The 17,750-nt window shown below is 39.5% G+C and overlaps 1 protein-coding gene across 1 annotated transcript; it reads right to left on the bottom strand.

Annotated features, from left to right (window-relative positions):
- Window positions 1-1,168: 1,168 nt before the first annotated feature.
- On the bottom strand, window positions 1,169-7,661 carry LOC135457689 (stromelysin-1-like). The gene is made up of 10 exons (XM_064732437.1): window positions 7,495-7,661; window positions 7,102-7,346; window positions 6,501-6,649; window positions 6,275-6,406; window positions 5,257-5,418; window positions 4,623-4,842; window positions 3,355-3,488; window positions 2,645-2,804; window positions 1,696-1,799; window positions 1,169-1,504 (listed from the first exon to the last, which is right to left on the bottom strand). The coding sequence occupies exons 1-10, from the start codon at window positions 7,597-7,599 to the stop codon at window positions 1,404-1,406; spliced, it is 1,512 nt and encodes a 503-aa protein (XP_064588507.1). The 5' UTR covers window positions 7,600-7,661; the 3' UTR covers window positions 1,169-1,403.
- Between the last annotated feature and the right edge of the window lie 10,089 nt (window positions 7,662-17,750).

The following is a 17,750-nucleotide window of genomic DNA, read 5'->3' as shown; positions in this document are numbered from 1 at the left end:
CTTCATCTCTGCTGCCTTTGCTTTATCTTGTCTGTGAGCACTGTGGGCCTGTGGGTGCACTGGGACACACATGGCTTCCTCTGGCCCACATGGATGAGGGGATAGGTGGTAGTATGTCTTTGATCAGATGTCTCAGGCAGCTGCCCTGTGCAGAAGACCAGGAGCAAATTTTACCTCTGCCTAATGAGGTGTGAGCTGTGGCAATTGGAATACCGTCCTTGTCAGCCATTCCCAGCCTCTCTTTTTGCCTTTGCCAATTCTGTTAGAGAAAGATTAACAGCCAGTTGACCTCCTTGCACAATCGCATCATCTCATCAGTGTTGTAAGAGGTGGGATCAAATCCCTCCAAAGAGAGGATGTACCACAGCCAAGCTCTCTTAAAGCCCAAGGGGTGTTTAAAATCACTGAGCTATTGCCCTGTGAGCAGGACCCAAACAAGGAGGAAGCAGGTGTGTGTCACCACTCATCCTCTGGAGGATTCATCAGTGGTAGTTACATAAAAATCCTTAGGTTTTTTTCTTATTATTTTGGCTTGTGTGCTCTAGCAGGAAAATGGTTCTTATTTCTGGTTTGTTGTCAAGCATTGTGAGTTGGACTGCCAGCCCTGACTCCATTTCCATGGCACATGGTTACAGCTCAGGAGGGCTAATCCATTGACTCCCTGTGACCCTGTGATCATATCTCCATCCCTTCCCGCCCTGCCTGCATGCTTCTTCCATCCCCAAACTGGACACTTATCCTTCACTCTGGTTGCTCATGTCCTGCTGTACCAATGACTCCCCATTAAAACCACCCTCAGTGGCACTGGTCCCCTCAGCCACTGCCATGTTCCCATCTACCTGTCCCCACCCCTGCCTCTGTCCCTGTGCCAGGAGTCATGGCATGCCATAGACTCCAGTCTCTCCCTTCACACACTCTTGTGTAGGACCTCCTCTTACCTTTTATGCCTCCCCCACATTGTTCCTGAGCACCTTGTTTTCCTCCTTTGTCACCTGGGCAATTTCTAATTGCCTGCCAGAACTGCCCCTCTACTTCTCTTTAACTTTCCCCTCACAGGCGCTGAGCCCTGCTGAAAATGCTGATGGAACCTGGCACCACTCAGCTTGTGTGTGGCTGCAGCAGATGCCTTGTCTCCAGTGGACTGAATCAGAGCACAAGAACTGCTGAACTCAAGCAAAATACTTTATTTCTCAAAAACAACTTGATTAATAAATAGATGGAGAACCAAAATAAATTAAACTGTACATTAGGTTTTACATTTTAAAGGTTTTAAATTAGAATTGCCAAAGGCCATCATTTCAGACTCAGGTGCACAGGAACAGGTGAATAACACTGTTTAAAATCAAGAAACATGAAAAGCTCTTTCTGGTACAAATGTATTCCTGTACCAACACTTAATATTTCTAGCAATTAAACCAGCTGTTGCTTTTCATTATACGGATGAGTTTCTTCCTCTTGATGTCAACCTCATACTGGTTTGATCCATGGAAAAAGTAGAAATATCCTAGAATTGGAAGGAAAAAACATGGAAAAATTAATAGTTCAATCTTATATGCCTATTGTTACATGCTCACTATTTCCTTGGGTGACTTAAAAAAATCAAACCAAAAATTTAATACATATATTGAAATGTATTTTTTTTGCCTTTGGCAGGTGGTCTTTGGGGTTTTTTAAATTACATTTTAATTTATTTACCATTTTTCTGAAGGGCAGCATCAATTGGATAGCCGATCCCTTGGAAGTCAGCAGCTATTTTTCTTGGATAGCCTCTTTCCATTGATTGATTATTTTCATTGAAACTAAATAAAGAAATTGCATGGAAACAGAAAATAAGCATGTGACATTCAAAGTTGAAACCAGATGGATTTTTACAAAATATGCCTACTCTCAGATGAAAATCCAGCACCTGCAATCTGTGACCTCATAGAGCTGTATAAATCCTGGCTGTGTGAATATTTACATCTTTAGTACCCTAGGTAAGTCTTTTTTCAGAATATCAGATTAGTACATTTACTTTCATTCCCTGAGACTGACAATAAGAATGAATGGGGCTTATACTAAGTAGTAATCTTAAATAATTAATCAAACAGAATTATTTTAATTTTACAGCACACAATCTGTGAAGTCACCCCATAAGAGAAATGTAAACATCAGATGTACTAACACTCTTTCAAGATAGTATTACAGACTAATTATTAGGATAAGATTGCTGCTTAGCTGAATTATTTCTTAGGAAGTATATATTTTAGTCTCCTATAACTTTGTTGGTTTGTCATTTATAAACTTCACAAAGCACTTCTGCTTCTTGGTAATTACTGAATGAATACCTGACATGATGACAAAGTCCACTCGATTTATATTTTTATACTAATTATAATACATTGTATTTTTATACTAGCTCACACTACTTCTTAATGAATCAACAAAACTCATCTGCCCCTTAATCACAGCCTGATAAGAGTAAGTGAACACTCAGGTGTAACAGACGTTGTTTAATAAAAAGACCTGAGCAATTGAGTTTCAGCTTTAAGCAGCTGAGAAGGCTGCCAAAAAGAGGACATGAACATCCTGTACAAATAGTCACATCACTTGATTAAAAAAGCTGTTTTGATTATCTCTTGTACAGAAGAGAGAAGAACCTTACCTCCAGTACTTGTTGCCAACAAAGAAATAGGTTCTCTTGGTACTTTGGTCGTGAACGGCTGCATCGATTTTCCCGACACTGCTGGGGAAGCCCAGGTTCTGGATGGGCTTGGGGAACCCTGGCTCTATTCTGTAGCCACTGACAGCCCAGTACTGGCCATCTACAGGAAAACAGAAAAGTTGTAAGGATTCTTGAGGAGTCTGATCTCCTTTCTGCCAAAGCCCCAGAGCTTACTGTGTAGTAAATGCCAAAAGCTGCACAGATGTCCAGCTGAGAACATTACCCCCTTAGGATGCACAGAAGTCTGAATATCTCACAGCTGATGGATTTTCTATTTTTTATAGTCATTAAGAGTATTATATACTCAATAATTAAAAGTCTATATTTTAGGTGTGTTTCATCTTTAAAAATGTATTTAGATAATGTAATGTAGGAATTAATTTTGTCTCAGGTATGGTCTTTGCTGTCACTGACCAAAGGAAGTCTATGTAGGACCATTGTGAAGCAGCATTAGTTACTGACAGTAACATAATTTGCAAAATTTAAATGGATTTAAATATTAAGAATATCCTCTATTAGTTGTAGCACTAGTATTAGAGTTAATATGAATATTAGCATAATATACCTTCCATTATGATTAAATAACATTTAGTAGTATTGCCATAGCTTCACATATGCATTAAAAAATGATGAAAATGTATGAGAAGTACCTTTGAAAAATAGCACTCGATCCTTCTTGTCAACCTCATATGCAGCATCAAAGCCAGCTATCAGTGATGGCCAGAAGGAGAAGATGGTGTCATGCTCAATTTCTGAGAAATATGGACTTTTGCGCCAGACAAAGCTGTTAGAAACAAAACCAGCAGTGCTTCATTGTCTGTCATCTCATTAGGAGATCAAGGGCCCATAAACCTACTTGAAATCCTGCTGTCTGGGTGCTGGAACCAGTGTTCCCTACGAGGCAGAGATACCACCCCTTTTGGGATGCAGCCCTTCACTCTGCTCCCTCACAGACCTGTGCCCTTTGCTGCAGGCTGGTCTGAGGTCACAGAATAGTTGAGGTTGGAAGGGACCTCTGAAGCTCGTCTTGTCCAACTCCTGGCTCAACCAGGATCACCTACAGCTGGTGGCCCTGTGGACTTCTGCATTTGAACCATAATGGTTTGTCCAGGACACCTTAGGATATCTGTGGCAGTGCTGACAATTGCAGCTTTCTCTTCATCATGACCTATGTAGGTAGGCACAGCTCATTTCAATTTGGTTGCAAAGGTTAAATAAAAATTCTTGAGAAACACATTAAAACCCAGGTTAAGAAAGAATTGCTCTTTCCCCCTCCTCCTTGAAAACTATTAAGCTACAATACTTCATATGTTTTAGAAGGAAAATCAGACCCACATCATCAAAGGAAGCTTGTTCAATCAAAACACAACTACTAAGCCAAGAAGGGGGTGAAGCCCTGACCCTGCTGTTTGCTCTCACCAGGGTGGATGTGCCCAGCCAGCAACTCTCTACAGAGAGTGCCAGAGCGTGCCCAAAACAAGGCCACCCTGCTACAGCAGAGACTCTCTGTAGACAACGCTGGTCTAGTGCAGAATCCTAGGTCAGAGTGACACTAAAAATCACCAGAGACGTTTTCCACAGCTCCCTGGCCCACACACAGGATGGTGTGATGAAGACAGTGCTGCATGTAAAGCAGCTGCTTTACAGGCTGAGGAGTGACACTGGAATTATTCAGCCTTGCACAATTTTAATGGGTATTGACAGTGATGTATGATGAATTAAAGCATTGTACTCATTACTAAACCATGTTACTCACCCAGCACAGGTGGGCTAGCAAAATTTTTCAAAGTTGCCTTAACACTTACAGAAAAAAATATTTTCCTTTATAATCAAGGGAGGATAATTTCCTTGAACTGAACTTTGTGCTTTGCCTTTGTGAGTATCACAAAAAGATGTTGCTGGAAATAAAAACACTCACCCATCTTTGAAGAACAGTGTTTCCCCACGAAGAGTCGTGACAGCATCAAAAGTCAGATGAGGGTCACAGTCGTCTGGTCTTTGGGGTGGCTTGGAGGGTGTCATTTCTGTTGGTTCTTCCCTGGGAGACACTGGAGTTGGTGCTTCTGCAGGGACCATTTCAGTTGGTTCTTGTGGGGGAAAAGCTTCCGTAGGAAGTGCAGGAGATTCCTTGGGGGGTCCTTTGGAAAATAAATAAGAGTGGAATTGGAAGGTGGATCAGAGCAGTTCATGTCACAGCATTTCAGGCAGTACCTTGTGAAGCCAAGGGTATATGCAGCTGTGCACATACAAAACCACCCTTCTGTGGAAGATAAGAGGGTTTCATGCTACATATGTGGGCAGTTCCTCTGGTATCACGGGCGAAAGGCTCTTGGACCTTTTGACTAATTGGAATAAATACAGTCTACAGTTTCCATTTTGCAGTGTAGACTGTTAGCCACAAAAACCCCAAGAGATTTGCCCCAAAATAATAACAGGAAATAAAACCTCAATATTTTTTTTGTAATGGGAAGTTCAGTACATTTTATCTGCTGGGTAAAATTAATTATAAATTGTTATCCATCATTCACCAGAAAATGATGCTTCTTGCTTACCATAGAGGGCTTGAATGCCATCAATGTCGTCCTGATGAAGTTGGTAGTTCCTCGTATCTGTGGCCATATATACAGGATACATCAAAGCACCAAAAACGTTGGAATGACTGAGACCTAGTGAGTGGCCCAGCTCATGAGCAGCAACAAGAAATAAGTTGTATCCTGCCAAAGATCCACACAAACACAAAATAAATTTTTTGCTTGACAGCAGGATACAGGCACTATTCTCTCATGTAAGGTATATCATTCACAGTCCTAAAAAAATGGGAAAATCTAACTAGGCCCAAGTAAGAGCTCTCTGGCCTCCTGGAGAAGAAATGAGTTTTGAATCATAGACATTGATTTCTCACTGGAAAACCACTCTGGGAACAGTTTTTGCCCATATTGCAGAAATTTTCCAACAAAGAATCAAGGTTTCTTTACTATTAATAACAATTGAAAAGCAGTTGAGAAGGTTTTAGTCATCTGATCAGATTTTGGGAATAGTAAATGACATGGAATTTGCCTGGTAACTACTTCACAAAACCAGTAATGTGCACCATAATCCCTGGACATTGCTGGAAACCAGAATAATTCCCTGCTATATTTAATTTTATTCACCAATAAATTCAAGATGTTTTTTCCTTTCTAGAAGTTAAAGATGAGAATGACTTCAAATCAGAAAAAAAACTAAACTGAAGCAAACAAACAAATGTGAAAGGTTATGTTGTTACTTTTAAGGTCATTATCTGAGGGTGAAAATTCCCTGTCTTTTGAAGTCACGATTACCCAACATTGCTAATCAACGCTAACTTAATTTCCTCCACTGGAGCTGTAACTGCAGTCTGCATTAACTTCAAGGGACTGTTGTGACTGCATCCTGGATCAAAATATGCAGAACTGTTTTACTAAATTTTGCTGACATTTTACATCTCAGTAAATACTGGAACTACTGCCATGGAATATGTGACTTTACAGCATCTTCAAGACAACACTTTCTAATAAAATACAAGTCAACACAATATTTAAATTTGCCTACCACCATAGGTCGTAAATTTGGTCCAGTTTTCGTCTTCATCAAAATGGGCATCTCCTCCTATCCCACTGCCAGGGGCGTAGGCATGAGCCAGAGTTCCTCCTGGACCATCAAAGGAATAGAAGTCACCGTGAACTAAAAATAAGGGGGAAAAAAAGGGATGCTTTTCATTATCTTGCTAAGAAAAAGTGACAAGTACTATGATTGCCTGACAACAGAGCTTCCTTACATCCAGCTGCGAAGGAAATCATTATATCTGCTTGACCTCCATAGACCCTGGTGAACCTCAGAGGGGTTACACTGCTCCAGAGCTGGAAGGCTCTTGCAATTGCTTCGTCTACATCAGCTTGCAGCATGTCTGGAGTGTAGTTCAGAATCCTGTGAATTAAAGGTAAAAAGAATTAAAAGCAAGCAGATCATATGTGACTGGGACACATGGTATCAAGGTCAAATATTTTAATCTACAACTATTTACGTGTCTCAAGTGGTTTATTTCCAAAATATTTGCTTACATAACAGATAAAGATTTCACAGTTTTATTTTATGCATTTTAGAAGCCCTAACATTTATACTCAGCTGTATTCTTTCCACCCACTGAGTATATTATTCAGTAGGCTATTAGCTAGCTACTGTAAAACCCTATTTTGGTATTCGCATCGCTGTTTGGTAGCCTGAATAGTTCCCACATTCCTATCCCTTTCATCCTGAATGGAGCTTTTATATGGAGGAATACAGAAATAAATAGTAAAGAACCTGTTTACATTACTCCTGCCTAGCATTCACAAAGCTTCCCAGTGGTGTGGAGAAAAATGTGCCGTAATGTATGTTACCGATAGGTCACATCTTCTTTGGTCCACGTGGGGCTGCGTGGGAAGGCGCTGTATGAACGGATGTCTGGGATTCCACATCTAGGTTGCTTCATCATGTCCAGTGTCTTCTGATTCAGCTCCCCAGTCACCTCTAGCCCAAAGAATGACTGCATCTCTCGTATTTTGTCAGCCATGTGGTTGAGGTCCTTTGCTTTAAACAGAGAGTGTTTCTCTTCTTTAAAATCATAGAAGTTTTCAAGATATTTCTGATAGGGAAGAGAAAGCAACAGTTTAGAATATAAAACCTTCTTTTCAAGTGCAGAGATCTGGTAATAAAATACTCTACATTGCTAATAGACCACTATGTTCATTTTCTCAATAAATTATTTCATCAGTTCTGTCCATAGTCCTTACCTTGGCAAATTGCATATCTTCTTTTTCCTTTTCTGGAGCCACTGGAAAAGCAGAGGAGCACGTAAAATATAATAACTCAAGGAAAAGAAGGATCTTTGTCTTCATCTTTGTCTCCCTGTCCTACCAGCCCTTGCTAGAAGACCTCTCAATCTCTTTTTCCTCTGTCTAAGACGCACCAGTGTTTCACTATTTATATCAGTGCTGTGCTTGCTAAAGTCAATAAGGGCATGACTCAGCCTATAACATCCTCTGATTTTCCACAGAAACGCAGAAAACAAATTTGGGTTTAGAAGCAAGCAAACACATGACAGTTTACCTTGCCCAAAACCCCCTGATTTCGCAATCATATTATCGGACAGTATGCTGTTTTTTTCTTCATTCCTAAATTGGGCTGGACAAAAACTACCCCACTTTTTGGAGGTGCTGAAGTGACCTGGCTCTTTGTAGGGGTCAATAATCTGTAATTCCTCACAGTGCTTGAGAAGGGACCTCCAGAAACTGCCTTCAGTTTTCTTGAAGTCCTTGCATTCAGGACCTCAGCATGCCAGGAAAAAATCCCGTCCTTTAGCCCATCTTGTACTTGATAATTTTTGTGACATTGCCAATTATACAAAAAACTAATTTTTCTTTTCTTGAACCTGACATCCCAGCATTGTTACAGAACCATTATTTGTGCTGCTACCTGGCCCATGTAATCATGGATCTATGGCCTCATCCCCTTTCTCCCTCACACCACAAAGTCTCAGTAAAGTACCCCATATCATATATCCTGGTCTGCATGTCCTATTAGCCAAGGGTGGTTTCACAACCAAAGAAGAAATGGAAGAAATCGCCCTACAGAACTACAGGCAGCTTTGGGATAAAAGGTCTTCAGCAGAACCTCTTAATAAACTTCTCCAGCATCAGATGGGAGGTGATGAGGATCTGTGCCATACATTCCAAGCTTCCCATTTTGCCAGAAGTCCTACTTTCAGTTCCTATGACCTTTTCTGAACCTGGTGCACTGCACTGTCACTTGGTGACTGTCACTCAGTGACTATTGACTGTCATTTCTGAGACATCCATCTTTGGAAACAGAATTCTCCTGTGTTGACTTAATACCCACATGCAAGTTCAAAAGGAGAAACATGAGCTAAAATTAGTCCACTTCTCTTTGAACATGAGAAAAATAAGAAAAAAGGAACCACTTCTCCAGTGAGAAAAAAACATATTGGAGACTTCATAAAAACAATCCTAGCACCACAGCAGCTGAGCTCTGCAGTCTGCAAAGTGGCCTGGGGAAGGGCATGGCCTCCTTCCAAAGGAAACTGGTGTTGAACACATTGTGTGTGACCCAGGTCAGAGCCCAAGTCCCTGAATGACTGAGTGAAGTGGTACAAATGTTTATGTCTAAGGCTGCAGTAGGATGAGGGTGGCTTTGCCAATAGCCCCTGCTGCTGTGACGGGGTCCTCCTGCTCCTCCCAGCCTGGCCTGTGCTCTTGCTGTTTTCTTGTGCCCATCTGATACCAAGTGTGTCCTCAATAAACCAATTCAGAGGGCTGAAGCTACAGGAAACAGCCCAGAAAAATAACCCAAATCCCACTAAAAATAGTTTGATGCTGAAGTTATCAAATGCACTGGCACCCTAAGAGATGAGAAGGGTCTCCATGAAGGAGGGGTGGGATATCATGGATAGGAATAGTGGTGCAGGAAGGCTGAGAAACTAGGACCTCTCCTTTGGCAGCAGCAGGGTTTCTCTCTGCTGGTCAGGAAGAGCATCCCAAGCTGCATTTGTAGGGTATGATGTTTGCATTTCCATATAGAACTCCAGAAACAGCGGAAGGACATTTGAAATACTGCGTTTTTCTCTGTGCCTGGCAGCAGCAGCTTGCATATGGCACTTATCCTCTGCTTTCAGCTGAATGTTTTGTAAACACCCTGTTTGCTATGTCCAGGGGAGAATCTGTCAGAGCATGAGATGCAGCACACCCAGTTGGCAAACATTGCAGAGAGCCTTTTTGGATGTTTAGGAAGATTTTCTTTCTCTGTGACTTTTGCACGGCTGCCAATAGACATGTTGCATCTCCAGCTGTTGGTTTCTCCTTCCAGATCCTGTTGCCTGCATGCTCAAGCTGACATTTATGGAGTGGCTGGTGTGTGTTGGGAGAAAGAGCTGTACCTTGCCTTGGGTTTGGCAGCACAAGTGATGCAAATTCACTGCTGGGAAGTCTGCATGGCTCTGAGATGTGTGAGCAAGTGTGATATTTACACATTGATCCAAGAGATTACTTGCCTTCTTATTCTGAACCCTAAGATAGCAATCTTAGTGTTCAAACTAATGTGGGTATTCAGTCCCAGGTTTAAGTACTGCAGGATAAAAACAGAAGCTGTGTTGTGGCTTTAATCAAAAGTTTAAAGTGTTTGAAAATTATATTGCCAGGGGACACAGTGAAGTTTTACTTCAAAGTAGTTTTACTGAAGTTTTACTGGCAAAGACGCAGCTTGAATTTGAATGGAGTGAGCTGAGCTGATATCTCACATGGCACTCTTGCCTTACAGGTCAACTATTTGATGAGTTCTGCTTCAGGGGTGCCCAGAATCACTTAAATAAAGCAGGTCAGATGCCTGTTTCATGCCTTGGTCCCATTGGTAAAGGGATGCTGCTATTCCCATCCCAGTCCTGGGAAGCTGATCCCTCCTTTGCCCTGAAGTCACTGTTTTCCTTCTGCTGGGCTGGAGACAATGTAGATGTCAGGGGTGACTTGCCAGCTTATGCAGCAGTGAAGCAGCCAGAATGGGTCCAGGAATACTGCTCATTTCTTCCCTCAGCTCATCAGCACTCAGACTCATTCGTCCCGTATCGCCAGCAGTTAACCACACACTCAGGGACAAGAGTGGGTGATTTCCCAGGAAGACCCCTGCAGCAGGACAGAGCATTTCACTGAAAGCCTGCCAACATCAAGGCTAATATTCTTCCACCACAGAACTGTTTGTCCTCTGGCAGTGCAATTTGTATTATCCTGTGGGGTCTAGTCCAAGTGCCAGGGTTTTTAGAGGATTTGTCAAACTTCTACCTGGGAATTTTGCCATTTCTTTTTTTTTTTTTTTCTATGGAGATTTCATCCAGAAATGTCATTCCAGTTTTGCTTGGCATGTTTGACTTATGGAAAGAAGTAGAAGGATAGAAGGATACTTAACACAGTCGTGTAAACAATTGTCATTAACTCTATAAACAGCAGCAAATTAAGTCAAAAGAAGCTTGAACTAATAACATACACAGCCACACACACACACACACTATAATTTCACCTCCTAAACTTTTTAGAAGGATCTGTAGATGTCTTCTTTTCCACCTCCCCTTCACTCATGCTGTTTCTAAACTCTTGTGCTAAACAAGCAGGATGTGTTATAAAGGTCTTGGACATGCCTGAACATGGAAGAAGCTGCTGGTTTCTTTCACTTGAACAGAATTGGGAAATAAATACAAAGAGATTCATACAAAGAGATTCTGGGACTTGAGGAACATTCACTGAGCAGAAAAAAGACTTAAGCCCTTTACATTATGAGCCAGTCTTTAATAAATAACAGCTGGATCATAGCATGTAAGTGGTTGGGGGAAGTAGGCAAGCAGAAAATTTGTGATGTGGAAAAAGGAAGGTCCGCTATTAAAAGACTCAGAAAAAACAGAGAATATTTACTGAAAATGAAACTTTCAATCTCTTTCTGCAAGACAGTATTTTGAGAGTATTGAAACTGAGCCTGAAAAAGGTATTGACTTGGATTCCATGATTTTTCCTGTATATCCATATACTTCCATTTATCAGTGGAATCTCTTCATCCTGCTTTTCTAATATACAGCTTCTGATAGTAAAAATATCTGTCACTTTTCTACTTCATCTAAGCATTTTGTCCAAGTCCCATTGCAAACTGAGATGGCATGTAGAGGTAGACTCAATAGCTGATCTCAATTACACAGGAATTTAGAGATTTTTGATGTCTGTATCCTTGAGTATTATTAGCAATATCAAAGGTGAAATCACTTCCGTATTTGTATTTTGTATATAAACAAGTTTCTTAAGCTGCATGTCATTTCCTCTCAGCAATGTCTGACTTGGTAGCTTAGAGGGCAAGGTCACTGAGTGATTGCATTGGTGTTATATTATCCATCAGTGAATAAGTGGTGTGACAGAATACAATGCCCAAGATTTCGGGGGTTTGCAGGAGCTAAACTGGAATATGAAAGTTGGAAATAATAGCACCCTTATTTCATATTTGGCAATGTACTGGGGTCATACTCTGAATTTGGACATGGCCTGAGCAATAGGCACGACAGGAAGCACTGTGGTTGTGATACACAATTAATTCACTGTTTCCTCTTTACCATTCTGGCCCCTATGACACTCAGGCTGTCACACCAAACCATTGAGGTAAATGAAATGTGGGCAGGATCCTGCCTTTCCTTCTGAAGGGGATGGCCAGTAAAATGTTGCACTTCTCTCTCCTCCCAAGCACAGTCTTTTATGGTCAAGGATCTGTGCTATTCTTATTCTCTTCTAAAGGATATGAATAAGCTGCCAGATCTCTGGTTGTTAATTAAGGTGATGGGTTTTTAGACTCAAGAAGATTTACTGTACTTTTTGGTTGCGTAGAGCAGAAGAAAGTCCACAGAAGATGATTTCTGATGTGTGGCTGGTCATCCCATCTCTTTAAAACTGCTTAATCAGTTGACCTTGCTAAGTCCATTAGCCATATTTTTAATATATTATATGAACTCCACTGCAATGCTTTGAACTAAATATTAGGAAGAGATAGGGAACTTTGCCATGTAAAGAATCTCCTGACTTTTCTGGAATTGCTTTTGATGTGGAGTGGAGAAAGCTGAAAGCTTTTACAATTTGATTTGACAGTTCTTAGATATTTAGCCAGCTCACTATTGATACATGAAACAAAAGACACCGCCATGAGAAGCCTGAGTTCTCTGTCCAAAAAATGACTTGAGGAAGGGGAGTGAGTGAGGAAGCACTCTAGGAAACAGTCTGCCATCCTGCTCTCATATGTCATGGTCTGTCGTGATTTGAGAATAATTTGAAAATTATGTAATCAACTACTGGCAGTCATTTTGTGTAGAAGTCCACATTGATCCTTAAATAGCTGCCAGTAGAACATGAGTACCGAATATAAACTTTACCTCCATTACTTATCTTCTCTATCTGGAGACCAACATCATTTGTGCAATCAATCCTTTCTTTATTTTGATGAATAAAATGGTGATGCCCACCTTAGAGCAATGTCTGCTCAGAGGAAACCTGACAAAGGTTTCACTTAGCAGAAGGAGATCTTTGAACAATGTGATGAATAGGGAAATCTTTAGATGCTAGCGTAGAAGACCAGGGTGTAATTTAGCAGCTTTGTTATAAAATTGACAATGAAATGTTTTAGTGATGTTCTAGAACAAGAAGCCACAGAGCAGAGGGCAATTGCTAAATATAAGAAGCCAAAAGAATTGTATACAAATTGAACATCTAAAAGATGAAAAATATTTATTTAGTTTAAACTCTTGTAAAAAAAAGGCTAGTCAACATCTCAAACCACTTTTTAAAGATGCTGACTAGCGAAGTTGCTGTTATTGTGCATTTGTGGAAATGCTAAGCTAAAAGTAAGTAATTTACTTTCTATATCTCTTTTACTCCTGCATACCAAAGAATATTCTTATTTTGAATACCAGTTCAAGTAATCAAGTACCACAGTTAACACATTAAACTGCCTTGGAAAATAATTTCAAAATGTTTCTTGACTAAAAAAGAGATGCATTTAATAAATATTGCAAGTATTAAATTCACAATCCATTTAATTTATATAGAAAAAAACTACCTTGAACATATGATTCTTGTAGTTAACAAAGAACTACTTGTGATCTCAGGAATGCAGAGTCAGGACAAAGTACAGATATGAAATTACTAACTAATATGTCAGTAAGACACTTTCCAGCAGTGTCTTTCTCCAGCTCACCACTATGCGCCGGCACAGGGATTCCTGAATATCTAGCTGAGGTATTCAAGTGATACCTCACCCAAGATAAGTTGAGCTGTAAAACCTTTGCAACTTTAATTGCTAATTAAATTCAAGTGATCTGAGTGAAGTGTGTCAGGGAGGGACGTGCTCTGCTGTGGAGCAGAGGAAGAGGCTTCTGGGTAGCAGTTTCTCCAGCTGTTACTGCTGAGGATGGCACATGGGCTAAGCTTGCATGTGCAGTCATGAACATGGACAGGGATTAAGTTTCAGATAATAAATTGAAATATTTTTTCATGCTCACAATGTTCTCAAGGAATTGGACTCACATGACTTAATTGGAAATGATTTCCAGTGGCCTCCAGCTAATTAAAAAAAACACAAGACAGGCTCATCAAGATGTTGCTTCACTACAGTTTTGTAAGACTTGATCACAGCCTTTTTTCTCCAAAATGCCCTGGGATATTACTTCACATGCTGAAGACATGCTAAACTGTTCCCAGATTTAAGAGAAGTTCTTCAGGTGTATGTGGACAGAAGGAAGTGCTGTGGGTTGTCATGGAGTTTGAGGAATGAAGTAATAGGCAGGTGTGTAATTCAGAATGATTTTTTCCTAGATCATGTATTTGCAAGACACACAGAACTTGCCAGTGCATCTCCTCTGCCCTTCCTGTAAACACTTCATCACAAGCCGCGTATGATTTCCAGCTCATAGGTGAACTTCTTGCAGAGGAAGGAGTTTCATGCAGGGTACCATGTACTCTCTCAGTAGCTAGCTGGGGTGAACTAAGGGAAGCTTACACAATGTCTTTGACAGATGTGCTGGACCCCAAATCACACAGCTGTGCTCAATACCAAAACCCTCAGCATCAGCACACACACCATTAGGGCACATCATTAGCTCCCTCCCAGTCACTACCCACTGTCCACAGGTCAAAACTTGTCTTTCTCTTTTTTTCCAGTGATAACTATATTATTTCTTTTCCCTGGGAAATTTTGGTTTGCCTTATCTGTATCTTAGTAACAGTTCCCTCAGCCCCACATATGGCAACCATCTTTCCCTACAGACATTACATAATACACCTGTAGCTAAACTATAAAAAAAATCTCATATTGCATTTGATTCTAAAGTCATCTCCTTCTTTTTCAAACCTCCAAAAAATTATTTTTACTGGCATGAACATTTTACTATCTAGTAAGAGTTTCTTTTTTTCTATGCAATGTAGCAAATAGATACCTTCAACATCAAAAAATTGTTAGGAGATTCAGTTTAATTAATAGTACAAATGTCAAAAGGCCATGGGGAATAAGCTGTGGGTTTTTGAATATATTTTACAAATTTATTTTTTTCATAATTTGTGTTCTTGAAGCGGTTACTGATCTTTGGACTTGCACTGCAAAATATAGAGTTAGAATTTTCCAAGATAACACTGGATTATCCTTTCAAACACAAAAATTCTCAAAGGAGCTACAGTATAGGGAATTTGTCTTTGCAGTATCCAAATTTTCTTTTGTCAGAACTGGGATGCTGTGTAAAATGGATCATTAGTTCATTTCTCTAATATCTGTGTCATATAGTCTCTCTTTATTCTACTTGAGAACACAAATAATATTTATGAAGCAATTAAAAAGGCAACAAAATAGACAGGGATGTTATCATTCTATTCACTGTGCATGGAAAAAGAATAAAGGGAACAATTGTTTTTGTTGTCCAGGTATTATTAATGTCAGTTGAAGACCTCCAGTGAAAGGAAAGCAGGAACATTTCAAACCTTGGTTTCTTTTTAATCTGAAAACCCTCATTCTTTTGACCTGTCAACATTTTTCAAGTGACAGGGGTATCTTCCTTTATATTCTAGGAAAATGCAAAGATGAGGAAAACATATTTGTTTAAAAAATAGTTCATCCCAATAGATCTGAAACCAACTTCTAAGACAACATCTAGCAATTATTTCCATGGTTTATTTCTTCTGAAAAGAAATATTGTCTACAGTTCGTTCCCAAGTACTGCAAAGAAAGGACTTCTTGTCTCCTTTTATGATTATTTGAGAAAATACTCAGTTGTCATTGTAGGATAAAATTAAGAAAAGTATGATTGACATGAAACATTGTTCATTTTATGTAAAATGAGAAAGAATCTGGTGTGAGTTTCCTTTGGTGTTAATAGAGATTTCAGTGATGGAAAAGTGAAAAAATTCTCCTGTTGCAATAAGGGCTCAAACATGGCTCAATTAGAATAAAAATCATAGCTGGAAAAGAAAGTGAAATAAATTGCTGCTATTTGGGAAATTCCATAATATGGAATATGAGTTAATCATGAATATGTGTTAAAAGTAATCATACAAGACTCTTAAATTGTTAATAGAGAATTTTTCGCTATTTCTCAAACATAGTATGCTTGGCAACTCCTTGTTTTTCTTTGTTCCAACAATAAAATTTCCCTTTCCCTTAAAAATATATAATAGTCAAAACCACCCAAAATTTCCCACATTATGTTTTAGCTCTTCCAAACTTCTGCACCACTTATTACTTCACATATTCAGAAACCATTTCCTGCTCAAAGCTGACAAATAAAGGGAAAGGGTTATTTAAAAAAAATTTAAACCGCATTAAATTCAGAAAGTGTTGAGTAGCAAGAGCACTGAAAATATTAAATATAGTTTTCCTCCTGAACTTGGAAAATTTTGATTTCTGGTTTTACACATTTTTAAATACTATTAAACTAAGGCTACTATTATTAATACTATTGATAGTATTACTACTACTATTAATAGTAGCACTACTACTGTTTAATACTACTAAATTAAGATCCAGTCAAATATATATTGCTTGTAACATATATTTTGAATTTAACAGGAAAAAAAATGTCCTTGAAACACGTCATTTAAAAGAGCAGTAATGTTCACCTAAGTGCTCAGAAACAGAAATATGTAGCTTTTAACCTTACACTGGCGCCATAGGTGATGTACATATCTATCCATGCTCTTTACTTATGAACATATACAGAACAACACAATCATAAAGAGAGGCAATTATGGTGAAAGAATAAAGTTCAGAGCTCTGATGTTTCTCAGTCTGTTTTTCCTGTGCTTGGGTCCGTACAATATCCTTAGTACAAAACTATTGTACTACAGATGAATTATCACTCTCAGGTGCACATGAAAGATTGAAACACTGTTGTACCGCAAAGAAAATGAAAGTAGCAATCTTTGTTGAAAACTACCTTGTAATCCCCAAACTGCAATAATCACACCCATCAGAGCAGGGAAAGACCAGCACTCAAAGCAGCACTTGTGGTTTAATCTGTCACGGCTAATAAGGGCTTAAACAGAACCTGTCTTTGTGCCTAAAGGCAGATGGAGAGAAGGAGAGATGGACAACTTCAGTAGCTGTTTATACACCTTGTTTGTCCTGTCTACCCTAGTCACAAACTAGTAAGATTTCTGGATGCACAGTTGACATTGGAGGGGAGATAATTTACAGGAAAAGAAAAGGATATTCTTTCACTGAACTAGCAGAGCCTGAAGGAGAAGAACCTGAAGGGAGGTATTTGTACCTGCAGACAAACTGCTTTAGAGTACTGGAGTATTTTTCTCCAGTCATGTCCTTTGTTAGTACTAATCCCCACACAATAAGCTTGAGGCTCAGTTGCACTTTTATCTGTGCAAAGACAGGGATAGACTTTGTTGGTAGTGCAGCTCCCATTACTCTTAAGAAGTATCTGGGAAACAGAATTCACTGAAACTCCCTGAAATAACTCCTTGAAGACAGAGTGAAACAGCACTTAGAGAGTTTCCTCTGTTTGTCCACTGACCACAAAAAGGCTTTTATAACAGTGACATAAGTCCTTCCACGAGAGATGTTCCACATTTTCATGCAGCTGTACAAGCAATTCTTTATTTTTCCTTTTAGTAAAACAGTGCGAAAACCAGCTGGCTGTCATGTTAACTACCAACTCATTAGCACAGGGAATTGGAAACACAGTCAAGAGTGTGTTCTGCTCACAAGCAATTTACAGATTCCTATATATATTTGACCAATTATAAATTAAAGTGTTGGTGCAAGAAGGATAATGAAAAAGGAAAAAAAAAATCCTGTTTGCTATTACACAAAGACTAATGTGGGAAGTGCAATAGGATTTTCATCGTCCTATAGCATCTTGTCCCCAAGGCAGTAAAAGAAACATATTTAGTTAATTTTCCTGAGAAGTTTTTGAGGAAGAAATTCTTTAGTGCTGTCATTGGTACCATACTTAAGTTGTGCAATT

This window comes from Zonotrichia leucophrys, chromosome 1 (assembly GCF_028769735.1).
Source record: "Zonotrichia leucophrys gambelii isolate GWCS_2022_RI chromosome 1, RI_Zleu_2.0, whole genome shotgun sequence".
NCBI classification, from domain to species: Eukaryota; Metazoa; Chordata; class Aves; order Passeriformes; family Passerellidae; genus Zonotrichia; species Zonotrichia leucophrys.
This window is presented reverse-complemented; position numbering and strand designations above follow the sequence as displayed.